Below are 15,578 nucleotides of genomic sequence, written 5' to 3' on the forward strand. Positions count from 1 at the left end.
GTCTGAGGGGAGAACCCAGGACAGGGAGCACTAGGAGCCTCTGAAGGTGCTCCCTGCTGCCTTGTTGGGTGGCAGCGTCTGTGAACAGAGGCAGAGGAGGAAGAGAAGCCACATGCAGGGTTGAGGGGAAGCCTGGTCTTCCTAACTCTTGACTGGCTCTGGTGACCCAGGCCATCACCAAGAACGGGCAAGGCCGAGTGTCCTAGGGCCCCTCTTCTAGGTGGTCCAAGAAGACTGCTGAGCACATATTTACCTAGATTAGAAATGAAGGGGAAAGAGAGGCATCAGAGTTTGTGTCGTTTAATACCTTCACCAGAGGAAGTTGAACTTGGGACATGCATGCTGTTTCAAAGACTCTCTGATAATCACTCCGCCCACTGTGTTATGCAGATTTCAAAATTAAGGTCTTGGGTAACATGGGTCATTAGTTCTCTACTGGGAATGAAGATGCCTTATCTGTCTTTATTTCTCACACCTGCAGTTTGTGGAGCATCATGTGCTTCATAAAGAGTAGAATGTAACACTGGATGAAAGGGTGAATTAGATAAATAGAGGATGAATTTCTCAAACCAAACCCAGTCCCTTCCATGAAGCCATCTTGTCTTGTTCTCAGGACACTGTCTCTCTGGCCACCCTCCGTCACGTGGCTGTGTGTCTCTGCCCCAGTCTCCGCAGGGCATCCTTCACGTCCTTGTTTCTCAGGCTGTAGATGAGGGGGTTGAGCATCGGGATGACCAGGGTGTAGAAGACGGATACCACCTTGCCCTGCTCCATGGACGCCACAGCTCCCGGCTGGGCATACATGACAAAAACGGTCCCATAAAAGAGGGACACGGCTGTCATGTGGGAGCCGCAAGTGGAGAAGAGTTTGTGCCTCCCTCCCCCTGAGCGCATCCTCAGGATGGTCACTGTGATGTAGCCATAGGAGATGAGGACCACAAGTGTGGTGCCCATGATGATGAGGCCACAGAGGCCAAACATAACCAGCTCATTGATGGTAGTGTCAGCACAGGCAAGCTTGAGCAATGGAGGGACATCACAGAGGAAGTGGTCGATGTGGTTGGAGCTGCAGAACGGGAGGCTGAATGTGAAGCTGGTCTCCAGGATGGAGTTGAGGCAGCCCCCACAGTAGGAGCCCAGCACCAGGCAGGCACAGACCGAGGGGCACATGGTGATGGGGTAGTGCAGGGGGCTGCAGATGGCCACGAAGCGGTCATAGGCCATCACGGCCAGGAGAAATGCCTCTGTGGTGCCCAGTAGGGCAAAAAAGAAAAATTGAATGATACATCCCTCAAAGGTGATGACCTTGGAGGAGGACAGGAAGTTGACCAGGGCCTTGGGGGTGATGACAGATGAGTAACACAGGTCCAGAAAGGAGAGGTTCTTGAGGAAGAAGTACATTGGGGAGTGCAGACGGGCATCCAGCGTGATGACCACCATCATGGTGAGGTTCCCCAGGACGGCCACCACGTACAGAGCCAGGAATAGAGCAAAGAGCAGGGCCTGGGTCTGCGGACCACCCTCAAATCCATCCAGCACAAACTCCTGCAAAGACATCACCGAGAGGTTTCCATCGCCTTGGGGTGACATGGCTCTCAGCCGAGCAACAAGCAGCAGACAGCAGAGAGCAGGTGAGATGCAGTGAGAGGGAGCAGGTCACAGTCAAAAGGGAACAATTTCTTGGAAAACAGAAACCCTTCAAGGCCTTACAGACCACTGACCAACAGACCACCAGCTGCCCTGTTCATCTCCTGATGAGCTCAGACTGATCTGAAATGGCAAACATTTCCTCTGATTTACTAATATCTGTGTGCTCGGAGGGCTTTCTTGGTGGCTGAGAGGTAAAGACTCTGCCTGCAATGCAGGAGACTCGGGTTGAATCCCTGGGTTGGGAAGATCCCCTGGAGAAGAAATGGCAACCCACACCAGTATTCTTGGCTGGGAAAACTCATGGACAGAGGAGCTTGGAGATTTACAGTCATGGGGTCACAAAGAGTCGGACACAACCAAGCCACTAAACAGCAACAAAGTAAGCTCAAAACACTCTGGGAGAGTCTGAGTGTTTGCTCTGAGATGGTTCCAGGGCTCATGTCAAGCTGAGAGTCTACTGTTCAAGAATAGCTTCCATCTCCTTGTCCTTGCTTTAAAGGACATGTTCTCCCTTCCCAGGGGTTTGATCCTGAGCTGTGCCTTTTCTGAACCTTCTCTGGTATCTTATCCTGCATTTTTGCCCCTGAAGGAAATGGCAACTGACTCCAGTACTCTTGCCTGGAAAATCCTATGGATGGAGGAGCCTGGTAGGCTCTAATCCATGGGGTCGCAAAGAGTCAGACATGACTGAGCAACTTCACTTTCCTTTGTTTAACTCATTCTTTAATTTCAGAAAGTGTTAAACACTTTGTGCCATCAGGATATTACTCAATGATAGTTCTATCTCCAGGCTACTCTACAAGCATATCAGGGCCCTGCCCTCACCAGGCTAGTGTGGTGCTTTGCCTGTCTCTCCAGCAGGCCCTGAGATCTAACTTGGCATCTTTGGCACTGAGCTGGGACCTTGATAGAAACCATAGTTAGAGATCTCTGCATCCTTGATATTTTAAAGGTTCTTTCTTGCAATGTCCAGGTACTAGACAATCTATGGACAGGGGAGAGCCCAGCTCTATGGCCACAGACACAGCAAGACAGACACTTTAACACATTCAGCACATGGGTATGTCATCTCTCTGTCCTTACTCCATGCATCTGGCTCCTTGGCACACCACGAGGGCTTGATTACTTTGAACAATGGGGACCATTAACATTGGTGGCTTAGATGGTAAGGAATCTGCCTGCAATGTAGGAGACCTGAGTACAATCCCTGATTTGGGAAGATCCCCTGGAGAAGGGAATGGCTACCCACTCCAGCATTCTTGCCTGGAGAATTCCATGGACAGAGGAGCCTGGCGGGCTGCAGTCTCTGGGGTCACAAAGAGTAGGACATGACTCAGCGACTGATATTTTCACTTTCAACACTGTCACATCTGCACCCTTTGCATCTTTCATAAGGCGCCTCTTCCTGTCCCTGTCTCAGCCTAGCACTCCCTGCTCTGTCCTGAGCAGAGCTGAGCACTACACTCACGTGGGACATGGGAACCAGCTCTGTGATGGTCAGAGGAATGGTTGGGGGAAGATCCGTCCTAAATGAGAAGGAGTGGTGAAGCAAGGTGGATCTGAGCCACAGTGCCTCCTACGAAGACAGGAAGGATTAGTAAGAGGGTGGACGTCAATTTTAGAGCTCTTTCATGTTTTCCAGAGGTCATATCTGCAGCATCACAGTGCTGGCCTGGGGCTGGGGGTGTGTGGGCAGAGGATGGGTGGTCAGTGGTGCCTATAGAGGGTTGATGACCCTGAAGTTCCCTCAACCCTAAGTTTTCTTAGAAGGTGGTCTGAGAGCATTCATTCTTTCCAACAAAACAGAAGGTAGATGGCTGTGTAGCTTGTCCAGTTTTCCTCTTCTGGCAGAATTGACTCCAGGTCTCACGTGATGGCAGAGGGGACGGTCTGACCTGGATGCTCAGGCAGGGTTCAATATAATATGTGTTTGATACTGGTGCTAAGGGCAGAGTTGGTGGTCTGCCTTACACTCCATGGCCACCCAGCCTTGCCTCCCACCTCTGTCCTGTGCAAACAGTCACATTCATCACAGCCAAGCTTTTGCTGTCCATTCTGTTCCCTCCCTGGCCATACACACAACAGATTCACTGTGACTACAGTGACCATCTTCTCCCCACCACCCCAGGCTGGCTGTCTTGCTTCTATGTCCCCTGGGGTTTCTGTTCTGTTTCCAAAACAGTTTGTCCACCTCAGGGGCCTTTGATCATCACAACAGTGACCCCTAGGATGTCTGAGGAAGCCCATGAGTAGAGATTGACATGTCTACCTCAGAAACCAAGCTTGGTTTCTGAGAAAACAAACTCACACATTGCCTTGGCTTATTGAAATGATTCAATGGGCCTATGGTTGCTGCTTCAGTAGACCTGCCTGTGAGCTGAGCCTGAGATGTACCTTCCCAGATAAAGCAAAATGTCTACTGATGTCTGTAAGCCTCCATTTGTATTAACTACGCTTGAGTCCTTCAGGTAAACTTGTTACTCCTACAGCACCAGCATCACCTGGAGAGTGTCAGAAATATAGAATCTCAGGCATTAGATTAAAGCCCGCATTTATATGAGACCCCCTTATTATTTCTGCTCTCTTTAAATTTCAGACCTCTGCCATAACTGACCCCAGCTTATAGTAGTAGGTGGGTGGGTGAGGGGAGAGTGTTGATCAGGCTTCACGCTCCCAGGACTCATCTGTCAGTGATGCTGATCCACACCCTGCTAAGTGATGACTGAACTGTTCCTGTGATGTCAGAAGGGGCATGACTCACCAAGGACTTTTGCTCCCAGGGTCGACAGGGCTCCTGACCCAGGTCTGTGCTGATGATAATGAGTTGGTACAGAGGACTCTCCACCCTGTTCAGGCCTAGCTTTCTGTGCAATGAAGGGTGATTGGAAAGGTTTCCAAGGAAGGCACCTGGGGTCACAGTGAGAGGCAGGCTAGGTACTCCAAGTTGATGCAGGAAATGCTTGGGTCTTTAGTCTTGGTACAAGCAGGAAGTGGGGTGGACTCAACTCACCTGTTCCTCTTTGTCCTGTCCCCTGAGCTGGCTAGTATTCATGGTATCTTCATCTTTAGGTCATTCTCCTGGGAAGATGCTCTCCATGTGGTGCAGCTGGGACTCTTGGCCTCAAATGGCCAATTAGCTGTTATTTGGCCTCTGATTGCACTGAGACTCCCAACTCCCCGGGTCCCAGAAAGATGCAGTCCTGTGGCCAAACTTCCTCTGATACATCTCAGCCCAAACAGAGGAGTCAGGAAGCCCGATCTCCCTCCAGGAGTACTGGGGTTCATCCAATGGGGAGCAAGTTAACTTAGAGTGACCCAGTGGCCCTCTTTGGAAAGGCCTCCCCAGGACTGCAGGTGTGTCTTCCTGGCCCACAGCCTGCCTTCTTCCTCTGCTCATCCTGGTATGTTGGTGTGATGAAGGGTGATGTGCAGGACTCCATGCCTGTGTAAATGACACAGCCCTCTCTGTCACATTGTGACCCTTCCTACAGTGCAGATTGAGTAAATGCGTCTGTTAAAACAAAACATTTAAATCCTGGAGAGAAATCCCAAACCAAAGTATAAAGGTGACATATGTGTAACATTAAAGTATAGAAAGTGTGAAAGTAATAAGCAGAAAAAGTAGTATCATAAAGATTCTTAAAAAAAGAACAAGGCAGCCATATCTCAATAATCATTAGACAAAAGGATTTCAGGAGAAAAAAATGCTTATAAAGGGGTACTTATTAATGAAAATGTTCAATCCAAGTGGATATCTGAAAAGTTTAAGCTTTATAGGACTAATATGATTAAAAATATACATAGTAGAAACTGGCAGACTTAATAAGAAATGAAAAACATCCATCATGGTTGATATTCATCTCATTCAGTAAGAAAGGAAACAGGAAAATTGTAGTCATATGTTAGAATTGGTTCAAAATGTTAGCTAAACGGACCTACTGGGCATAGATAGAACACTATAATGACAACTGCAGAATACACATTCTCTTGAAACTCAGGATATCACTGAACTAAGGTGTTTTCAAATGAATTTTTTAGGAGGGGGTCCTGCTCATTGTTGTTTAGTTGCTCAGTCCTGTCCGAGTCTTTTGTGACCCCATGAACTGTAGCCCCCTCTGCTCCTCTGTCCATTGGATTTCCCAGGCAAGAAGAGTGGAGTGGGTTGCCATTTCCCCCTCCAGGGGACCTTCCTGACCCAGGGATCAAATCCACGTCTCCTACATTGCAGGCAGATTCTTTACCACTGAGCCACCTGGGAAGCCCCATGCTGCGTTAGGTGGGCCCCACATCCAAAGACTGGTGTCCTTCCAAGAAGAGGAAGTGATACAGAGAGAAGACGCAGGGTGGTGGGCGTGTAAAGACAGGACAGAGGCTGGAGCGATGCAGCAGGGTAAGGAGGCCAAGGAGGCTCCAGAAGCCAGGCAGAGGCAAGGAAGCATGCTTTCCTAGAGATTTGTTAGTTAGTTGTGGTGGTCCTGGGGGCCGACACAGGAGGGTAGTAAGGGAGCTTGCTTCCACCTGGCAAGGTCAGCAATATATACCTCACACCCCTATCTTAGGAGTATGCCCTCTCTCCAACTTTATGTCAATGTGTACTCCGTATAGATCTTGATCACCTTTCCCAAGCCTTCCATTTTCTAGTTCAGTTATTTAAATTGCTTTAAACATGAAAACATAGCCTAACTGCTTGCAAACACATCTTTAGAAAGACAGTAATTTACTCACTTTTTCTTTGTTGTTTTTTTTTCAATAAAGTATGTTATGTAATGGATCTTCCCTTTCCCTGCCCCCCACTCTAATGTGTATATCTATATGTGGATTCCTGAGTCAAAAGACGCATAAGACACTTTTTTCCGCCTCAACTGAGAACTTCCAGGTGTTCAAGGTGGATTTAAAAATGGACATGAGTTTGTACCCCACCAGGCTCCTTGGTCCATGGAATTCTCCAAGAAAGAATAATGGAGTGGGTTGCCATTTCCTTCTCCAATATTGCATAGGAACCTGTAAAGTTAGATCCATTAATCAAGGTAAATTTAAAGTGGTCAAACAGAAGGTGGCAAAAGTGAACATCAACATTTTAGGAATCAGTGAACTAAAATGGACTGGAATGGGTGAATTTAACTCAGATGACCATTATATCTATTACTCTGGGCAAGAATCCCTTAGAAGAAATGGAGTAGCCATCATAGTCAAATAAAGAGTCTGAAATTTAGTACTTGGATGCAATCTCAAAAACGACAGAATGATCTCTGTTCATTTCCAACGCAAACCATTCCATAACACAGTAATCCAAGTCTATGCCCCAACCAGTAATGCTGACGAGGCAGAGAGCTCCTATGAAGACCTACAAGACCTTCTAGAACAAATACCCAAAATAGATGTTCTTTTCATTAAAGGGTACTGGAATGCAAAAGTAGGAAGTCAAGAGATACCTAAAGTAACAGGCAAATTTGGCCTTGGAGTACAGAATGAAGCAGGGCAAAGGCTAGTAGAATTTTGCCAAAGAACGCACTGGTGATAGCAAACACCCTCTTCCAACAACACAAGAGAAGACTCTACACATGGAAATCACCAGATGGTCAGTACTGAAATCAGATTGATTATATTCTTTGCAGTCAAATATGGAGAAGCTCTATATAGCCAGCAAAAGGAATACCAACAGCTGACTGTGTCTCAGGACATGATCTCATTGCGAAATTCAAACTTAAATTGAAGAAAGTAGGGAAAACCACCAGACCATTTGGGTATCACCTAAATCAAATCCCTTACAGTGGAAGTGACAAATAGATCCAAGAGATTAGATTTGATAGAGTGCCCGAAGAACGGAGGTTCATGACATTGTAGAAGAGGCAGTCACTAAAATAATCCCCAAGAAAAATAAATGCAAAAGGACAAAATGGCTGCCTGAGGAGTCCTTACAAATAGCTGCGAAAAGAAGAGAAGCTAAAGGCAAAGGAGAAAAGGAAAGATATACCCACTTGAATGTAGAGTTCCTAAGAATAGCAAGGAGAGATAACAAAGCCTTCCTCAGTGATCAATGCAAAGAAATAGAGGGTAACAATAGAATGGAAAAGACTAGAGATCTCTTCAAAAAAATTGGAGATACTAAGGGACAATTTCATGCAAAGATGAGCTCAATTAAGGACAGAAATGGCATGGGCCTAACAGAAGCAGAAGCTATTAAGAAGAGGTGGCAAGAATATACAGAAGAACTTACCAAAAAATATCTTCATGACCCAGATAATCATGATGGTGTGATCACTCAACTAGAGCCAGACATCCTGGAATGCAAAGTCAAGTGGGCCTTAGGAAACATCATTAGGAACAAAGCTAACAGAGGTGATGGAATTCCAGTTGAGCTATTTCAAATCCTAAAAGATGATGCTGTGAAAGTGCTGTACTCAATATGTCAGCAAATTTGGAAAACTCAGCAGTGGCCACAGGACTGGAAAAGGTCAGTTTTCATTCCAACCTGAAAGAAAGGTAACACTGAAGAATGTTCAAACTACTACACAATTACCCTCATCTCACACGCGAGCAAAGTAATGCTCAAAATTCTCCAAGCCAGGCTTCAACTGTACATGAACTGTGAACCTGTAGATGTTCAAACTGGATTTAGAAAAGGCAGAGGAACCAGAGATCAAATTGCCAACTTCTGTTGGATCATCAAAAAAGCAAGAGTGTTCCAGAAAAGCATCTACTTCTGCTTTATTGACTACGCCAAAGCCTTTGACTGTGTGGATCACAATAAACTGTGGAAAATTCTTAAAGGGATGAGAATACCAGACCACCTGACCTGCCTCTTGAGAAATCTGTATGCAAGTCAAGAAGCAACAGTTAGAACCAGACATGGAATAACAGACTGGTTCCATACTGGGAAAGGAGTACATCAAGGCTGTATATAGTCACCCTGCTTATTTAACTTATATGCAGAGTACATCATGAGAAATTTTGGGCTAGATGAAGCAGAAACTGGAATCGAGATTGCCGGGAGAAATAGCAATACTCTCAGATATGCTGATTACACCACCTTTGTGGAAGAAAGTGAAGAACTAAAGAGCTTCTTGATGAAATTAAAAGAGGAGAGTGAAAAAGCTGGCTTAAAGCTCAACATTCAGAAACTAAAGATCATAGCATCTGGTTCCATCAGTTCAGTTCAGTTCAGTCTCTCAGTTGTGTCCAACTCTTTGCAATCCCATGAATCACAGCTCCCTGTCCATCACCAACTCCCAGAGTTTACTCAGACTCATGTCCATCGAGTCAGTGATGCCATCCAGCCATCTCATCCTCTGTCATCCCTTTATCTTCCTGCCCCCAATCCCTCCCAGCATCAGAGTCTTTTCCAATGAGTCAACTCTTCGCATGAGGTGGCGAAAGTATTGGAATTTCAGCTTTAGCATCAGTCCTTCCAATCAACACCCAGGACTGATCTCATTTAGGGTGGACTGGTTGGATCTCGTTGCAGTCCAAGGGACTCTCAAGAGTCTTCTCCAGCATCACAGTTCAAAAGCATCAATTCTTCGGTGCTCAGCTTTCTTCACAGTCCAACTCTCACATCCATACATGACCAAAGGAAAAACCATAGGCTTGACAGATGGACCTTTGTTGGCAAAGTAATGTCTCTGATTTTGAATATGCTATCTAGGTTGGTCCTAACTTTCCTTTCAAGGAGTAAGCATCTTTTAATTTTGTGGCAGTAATCACCATCTGCAGTGATTTTGGAGCCCCCCAAAATAAAGTCTGACACTGTTTCCACTGTTTCCCCATCTATTTCCCATGAAGTGATGGGACCAGATGCCATCATCTTAGTTTTCTGAATGTTGAGCTTTAAGCCAACATTTACTCTCCTCTTTTACTTTCATCAAGAGGTTTTTTAGTTCCTCTTCACTTTCTACCATGAGGGTGTTGTCATCTGCATATCTAAGGTTATTGATATTTCTCCCGGCAATCTGGATTCCTGCTTGGGCTTCCTCCAGCCCAACTTTTCTCATAATGTACCCTGCATATAATTAAATAAGCAGTGTGACAATATACAGCCTTGACGTACGCCTTTCCCAATTTGGAATCAGTCTGTTGTTCCATGTCCAGTTCTAAGTGTTGCTTTCTGACCTGCATATAGGTTTCTCCAGAGGTAGGTCAGGTGGTCTGGTTTGCCCATCTGTTTCAGAATTTTCCACAGTTTATTGTGATCCACACAGTCAAAGGCTTTGGCAGAGTCAATAAAGCAGAAATGGATGTTTTTTTCTGGAATATTCTTGCTTTTTTGCTGGCCCCATCACTCCATGGCAAATAGATGGGGAAACAATGAAAACAGCGAGAGACTTTATTTTCTTTGGCTCCAAAATCACTGCAGCCATGAAATTAAAAGACACTTGCTCCTTGGGAGAAAGCTAGACAGCAATCTAGACAGCATATGAAAAAGCAGAGACCAACAAAGGTCTGTCTAGTTAAAGCTATGGTTTTTCCAGTAGTGATGTATGGATGGGAGAGTTAGACCTAAAGAAAGCTGAACACCGAAGAATTGATGCTGTTGAACTGTGGTGTTAGAGAAAACTCTTGAGAGTCCCTTGGACAGCAAGGAGATCCAACCAGTCCATCCTAAAGGAGATCAGTCCTGAATATTCATTGGAAGGACTGATGCTGAACCTGAAACTCCAATACTTTGGCCACCTGATGCGAAAAATGGACTGCTTGGAAAAGACCCTGATGCTGGGAAAGACTGAAGTCAGGAGGAGAAAGGGACGGCAGAGGATGAGATGGATGGATGGCATCACCGACTTGATGGGCATGAGTTTGAGCAATCTCCAGGAGTTGATGATGGACAGGGAAGTCTGGCGGGCTGCAGTCCATGGTGTCATGAAGAGCCAGACAGGACTGAGTGACTGAATTGACTGACTGATAGACTGGCTAAACTGTACACTTAAAATTAGCTACAACCAAAAGATTACTTTTAGACACAAACACGATAAAAGTTGTTAAGCATTGGTAAAAGTTAAGGCAGAATCAGAATTTAAAATGTAATATGATCTTGAATGTAAAGTGTTTATTCTACACCTATGGCATTAATATAACTAGAGTTATGCCAATTATATTTTGGAGTTCAATGATGAGATAACAGTAAACTCAAGTTTTAATCAGCCAGTAGATATAAAATGAGAATGAACTATGCTGCAGCAACCTGCAAAGTATAGAATGGGTTTCAGTTCGCTTCAGTTCAGTTCAGTCGCTCAGTCCTGTCCAACTCTTTGTGACCCCGTAAATCTCAGCATACCAGTCCTCCCTGTCCATCACCAAATCCCAGAATTTACTCAAACTCATGTCCATCGAGTCGGTGATGTCATCCAGCCATCTCATCCTGTCGGCCCCTTCTCCTCCTGACTTGAATCTTTCCCAGCATCAGGGTCTTTTCCAATCAGTCAACTCTTTGCATGAGGTGGCCAAAGCACTGGAGTTTCAGCTTTAGCATCAGTCCTTCCAATGAATATCTAGGACTGATCTCCTTTAGGATGGACTGGTTGGATCTCCTTGCTGTCCAAGGGACTCTGAAGAGTCTTCTCCAACACCACAGTTCAAAAGCATCAATTCTTCGGCGCTCAGCTTTCTTCACAGTCCAACTCAAACATCCATACGTGACCACTGGAAAAACCATGGCCTTAATAGACAGACATTTGTTGGCAAATTGATTTCTCTGCTTTTGAATATGCTATCTAGGTTGGTCATAACTTTCCTTCCAAGGAGTAAGTCTTTTAATTTCATGGCTGCAATCATCATTTGCAGTGATTTTGGAGCCCAAAAAATAAAGTCTGATACTGTTTCCACTGTTTTCCCATCTATTTCCCATGAAGTGATGGGACCGGATGCCATGATCTTATTTTCTGAGTGTTGAGCTTTAAGCCAACTTTTTCACTCTCCTCTTTCACTCTCATCAAGAGGCTTTTTAGTTCCTCTTCACCTTCTGCCATAAGGGTGGTGTCATCTGCATATCTGAGGTTATTGATATTTCTCCTGGCAACCTTGATTCCAGTTTGGGCTTCTTCCAGCCCAGCATTTCTCATGATGTACTCTGCATATAAGTTAAGGGTGACAATATGCAGCCTTGACATACTCCTTTCCCATTTGGGATCAGTCTGTTGTTCCATGTCCAGTTCTAAATGTTGCTTCCTGACCTGCATATAGGTTTCTCAAGAGGTAGGGTGGTCTGGTTTGCCCATCTCTTTCAGAATTTTCCACAGTTTATTGTGATTCACACAGTCAAAGGCTTTGGCATAGTCAATAAAGCAGAAATAGATGTCTTTCTGGAACACTCTTGCTTTTTCCATGATCCAGCAGATGTTGGCAATTTGAGCTCTGGTTCCTCTGCGTTTTCGAAAACCAGCTTGAACATCAGGAAGTTCACGGTTCACGTATTGCTGAAGCTTGGCTTGGAGAATTTTGAGGATTACTTTACTAGCATGTGAGATGAGTGCAATTGTGCGGTAGTTTGAGCATTCTTTGGCATTGGCTTTCTTTGGGATTGGAATGAAAACTGATCTTTTCCAGTCCTGTGGCCACTGTTGAGTATTCCAAATTTGCTGGCAAACCACTTTTAGCATTATGCAGCTATCTTCACTGTAGTCTGATATATAGGTTAACACAGACATAATGATAATCTCTAGGGTCTTAAAATAATTTTCTTCCAGACTTTTAGAGAATTTCTACTCCATGCAGTATTGGATCAGCTTTCACGACTTATTCCAAAGTCATAATTGATGTTTTTCTACTAAGAACTACTGATTTCTTTCATACCATTAGGTATGAAATAATGACAATAAATCTCCAGTTGTACAGGAAAGCAAAGACTGTGGTTTTCCATTTCCTTTAGAAATGTTCATTGAAATAGTAGACAGCCGAAGTTTTGTCTTGTGAAAAGACATGTGAAAGTGAAAGTCACTCAGTCCTGTCTGACTCTTTGTGACTTCCTGGACAATAGGCGCCATGGAATTCTCCAGGCCAAAATACTGGAATGGGTAACCTTTCCCTTCTCCAGGGAATCTTTCCAACCCAGGGATCGAACCCAGGTCTCCTGCATTGCAGGTGGATCAATGACTAAAAATGAAATGAGAAAATACAACAAGGGATAGAGGAAGAGGGAGCCGGGAGTGGGGAAAGTGGGAGAAGAGAAGGAGGGGTAAGTGGAGGGAAAGAGAGGTGGCTGGGGAGGGAAGGGGGAAGGAATGAAAGAAAGAAGGAAAAGCAGAGAAAGGAGGAAGAGGTCAGGAGGAAACAGGGTAGAGAAAAAGAGAGGAAGAAGGGAGTGTGGGAAAAGAAGGGAGTGTGGGAAACATCATTCTTACAGCTCAAGAAGAAAAGGAGTGTCTGTAATGGCTGAAAACTGGAGAACTCCTCAAAGAAACAGGCGTTACATCAAGTGAATACAGTAAACTGGCAGAGATAGAAACAATTTGACAGGAAGTCTAGAAATGAGAAGGAACAGGAACAAGTGAGCGAAGACCTTGGAGTGTGTTTCAGTTGACCATTGTGAGCAGCAATCTGCTCACTGGGCTATTAGCCCCTCCTCATGTCTCCTGAGCAAAGAAGCAAGAAGACTGAGAGCTGTGATCAGAGACACAGGGCACGTCCCCCTGCCCCTACAGAGTGCAGACCACCATCTCCAAAGGACAACGTCCTGGGCATGACCATGGGAGTGAATGACTCTACCAAAGGGAGACCAGTTAAGGAGGCTGCTGGGCTCTGCATCCAGGCCATGTTGGTCCACAGAGAATGAGGATGGAGCTCTGAATGGGCAGGTTAAGCCTGAGGGGCCAGGCTCCCAGGGAGTATGGGACAGAGAGCAGGGAGCTGTGCTCACCACCCAGAAAGGGCACCTCCTCTCTCTACCATCTGCTCTCTGCTTCAGCCACCAGGACCTCCATCCTTATTCAGAGATGTCTGTGCTGACAAGGCCCCATTTCTTAGGGTCACAAGTAGTCAGGACAGTGTCACCTGTCAGGTTGGATGGTGAACTTTGGGTGTCAGGCATCATGTTGACTCCCTGGGGCTCCCAGGTACTGTCTGAGGGGAGAAACCCAGGACAGGGAGCACTTGGAGCGTCTGAAGCAGGAGCACAGGTGCTCCCTGCTGCCTTGTTGGGTGGTGGCATCAGTGAACAGAAGGGGAGGGGAGGAACAGCCCCACTGCAGGATTGAGGGGAATCATGGTCTTCCTAACTCTTCTAATTGGCTGTGGGGATGTCCAGGCTATCTCCAAGGCTGTGTCCTAAGGCCCCCCTGCTGGGTGGTCCAGGGGAGATATCTGAACACTTACTTACATTAGGTTCAGCAACAACTTGAAGGAGAGGCCTCAAAATCTGTCTAGTCTATGCATTTTCACTGGAGGATGTTGAATTTGGGACATCCAGACTGTTCAAAGATTCTCTGTTCATTTGGCTGCTCACTGTGTTACCCAGAGTTCAAGATTATGGCCTTGCTTCATCTTTGCCCTGTTACTTTTCTGCTGGCAAAAGAGCCTTGCTCATTACTGCATCTCATACTTGCAATGTATGCTCCATGAAGTGCTCCTACGAAGGGTTGAATGAAAGTTTGGATGAAAAAAAATGAGCTGGATGTATGAGGGATGAATTCCTCAAACCAAAGCCTGTACCTCTGCCAGAACCCTCTTGTCCTGTCTTGAACATCCAGTCTCTCTGATCACCCTCCTTCATGCGGCTGAGTGTCTCTGCCCCAGTTGCCACAGGGCATCCTTCACGTCCTTGTTTCTCAGGCTGTAGATGAGGGGGTTGAGCATCGGGATGACCAGGGTGTAGAAGACGGAGACCACCTTGCCCTGCTCCATGGACGCCACAGCCCCCGGCTGGGCATACATGACAAAAAGGGTCCCATAAAAGAGGGACACAGCTGTCATGTGGGAGCCGCAGGTGGAGAAGAGCTTGTGCCTCCCTCCTCCTGAGCGCATCCTCAGGATGGTCACTGTGATGTAGCCATAGGAGGTGAGGACCATGAGGGTGGTGCCCACGATGATGAGGCCACAGAGGCCAAACATGACCAGCTCACTGATGGTAGTGTCGGCACAGGCAAGCTTGAGCAGAGGTGGCACATCACAGAAGAAGTGGTCGATGTGGCTGGAGCTGCAGAACGGGAGGCTGAATGTGAAGCTGGTCTGCAGGATGGAGTTGAGGCAGCCCCCACAGTAGCAGCCCAGCACCAGACGGGCACAGACCAAGGGGCGCATGGAGATGGGGTAGCGCAGGGGGCTGCAGATGGCCACGAAGCGGTCATAGGCCATCGCGGCCAGGAGGAACCCCTCAGTCGTAAGGAACAGGGAGAGGAGGAAGAACTGGGTGGCACAGCCCCCTAAGGTGATGACCTTGGAGGAGGACAGGAGGTCAGTGAGCGTCTTAGGGTAGATGACAGACGAGTAGCCCAAGTCCAGGAAGGAGAGGTTCTTGAGGAAGAAGTACATTGGGGAGTGCAGACGGGCATCCAGGGTGATGACCACCATCATGGCGAGGTTCCCCATGACGGCCACCATGTACAGAGCCAGAAACAGAGCAAAGAGTAGGGCCTGGGTCTGCAGACCACCCTGAAATCCATCCAGCACAAACTCCTGCAGAGGCATCACTGAGAGGTTTCCGTTTCTGTGGAGTGACATGGCCCTGATCATGACACAGGCCAGAGGGCAGGCGGGAGGCAGGGAGCGGGCGCAGGTCAATGTCACATGGTCGTCCTCCCTTGGAGATCAAGGACTTTCAGCACCTCACTGCCCACTGACCAAGAGACCATCAACTGCCCAGTTCTGCTTCCAGATGAATACAGACTGACCTGAAAAGAGAACATTTCCCCTTATTCATTAATGCATAAATGTGGAAGTTCCTCTCTCTCTGGGTGACTCTGAGCTGCTGTTATGGGGTGTGTAGTGGCTGCCAGGAGCTT

General features: G+C 46.5%; 2 protein-coding genes across 2 annotated transcripts; both read right to left on the bottom strand.

Moving 5' to 3' along the window:
- Nucleotides 1–639: 639 nt before the first annotated feature.
- LOC138073364 (olfactory receptor 9S13-like) lies at nucleotides 640–1,590 on the bottom strand. The gene has a single exon (XM_068965030.1). It carries the CDS (start codon nucleotides 1,588–1,590, stop codon nucleotides 640–642), a length of 951 nt encoding a protein of 316 aa, XP_068821131.1.
- An 11,904-nt stretch (nucleotides 1,591–13,494) lies between these two features.
- Nucleotides 13,495–15,297, bottom strand: LOC138070776 (olfactory receptor 9S13-like). The gene is made up of 2 exons (XM_068961998.1): nucleotides 14,356–15,297; nucleotides 13,495–13,530 (listed from the first exon to the last, which is right to left on the bottom strand). The coding sequence occupies exons 1-2, from the start codon at nucleotides 15,295–15,297 to the stop codon at nucleotides 13,495–13,497; spliced, it is 978 nt and encodes a 325-aa protein (XP_068818099.1).
- Between the last annotated feature and the right edge of the window lie 281 nt (nucleotides 15,298–15,578).

The sequence above is a fragment of the Capricornis sumatraensis genome, chromosome 2, assembly GCF_032405125.1.
Source record: "Capricornis sumatraensis isolate serow.1 chromosome 2, serow.2, whole genome shotgun sequence".
Lineage (NCBI taxonomy): Eukaryota > Metazoa > Chordata > Mammalia > Artiodactyla > Bovidae > Capricornis > Capricornis sumatraensis.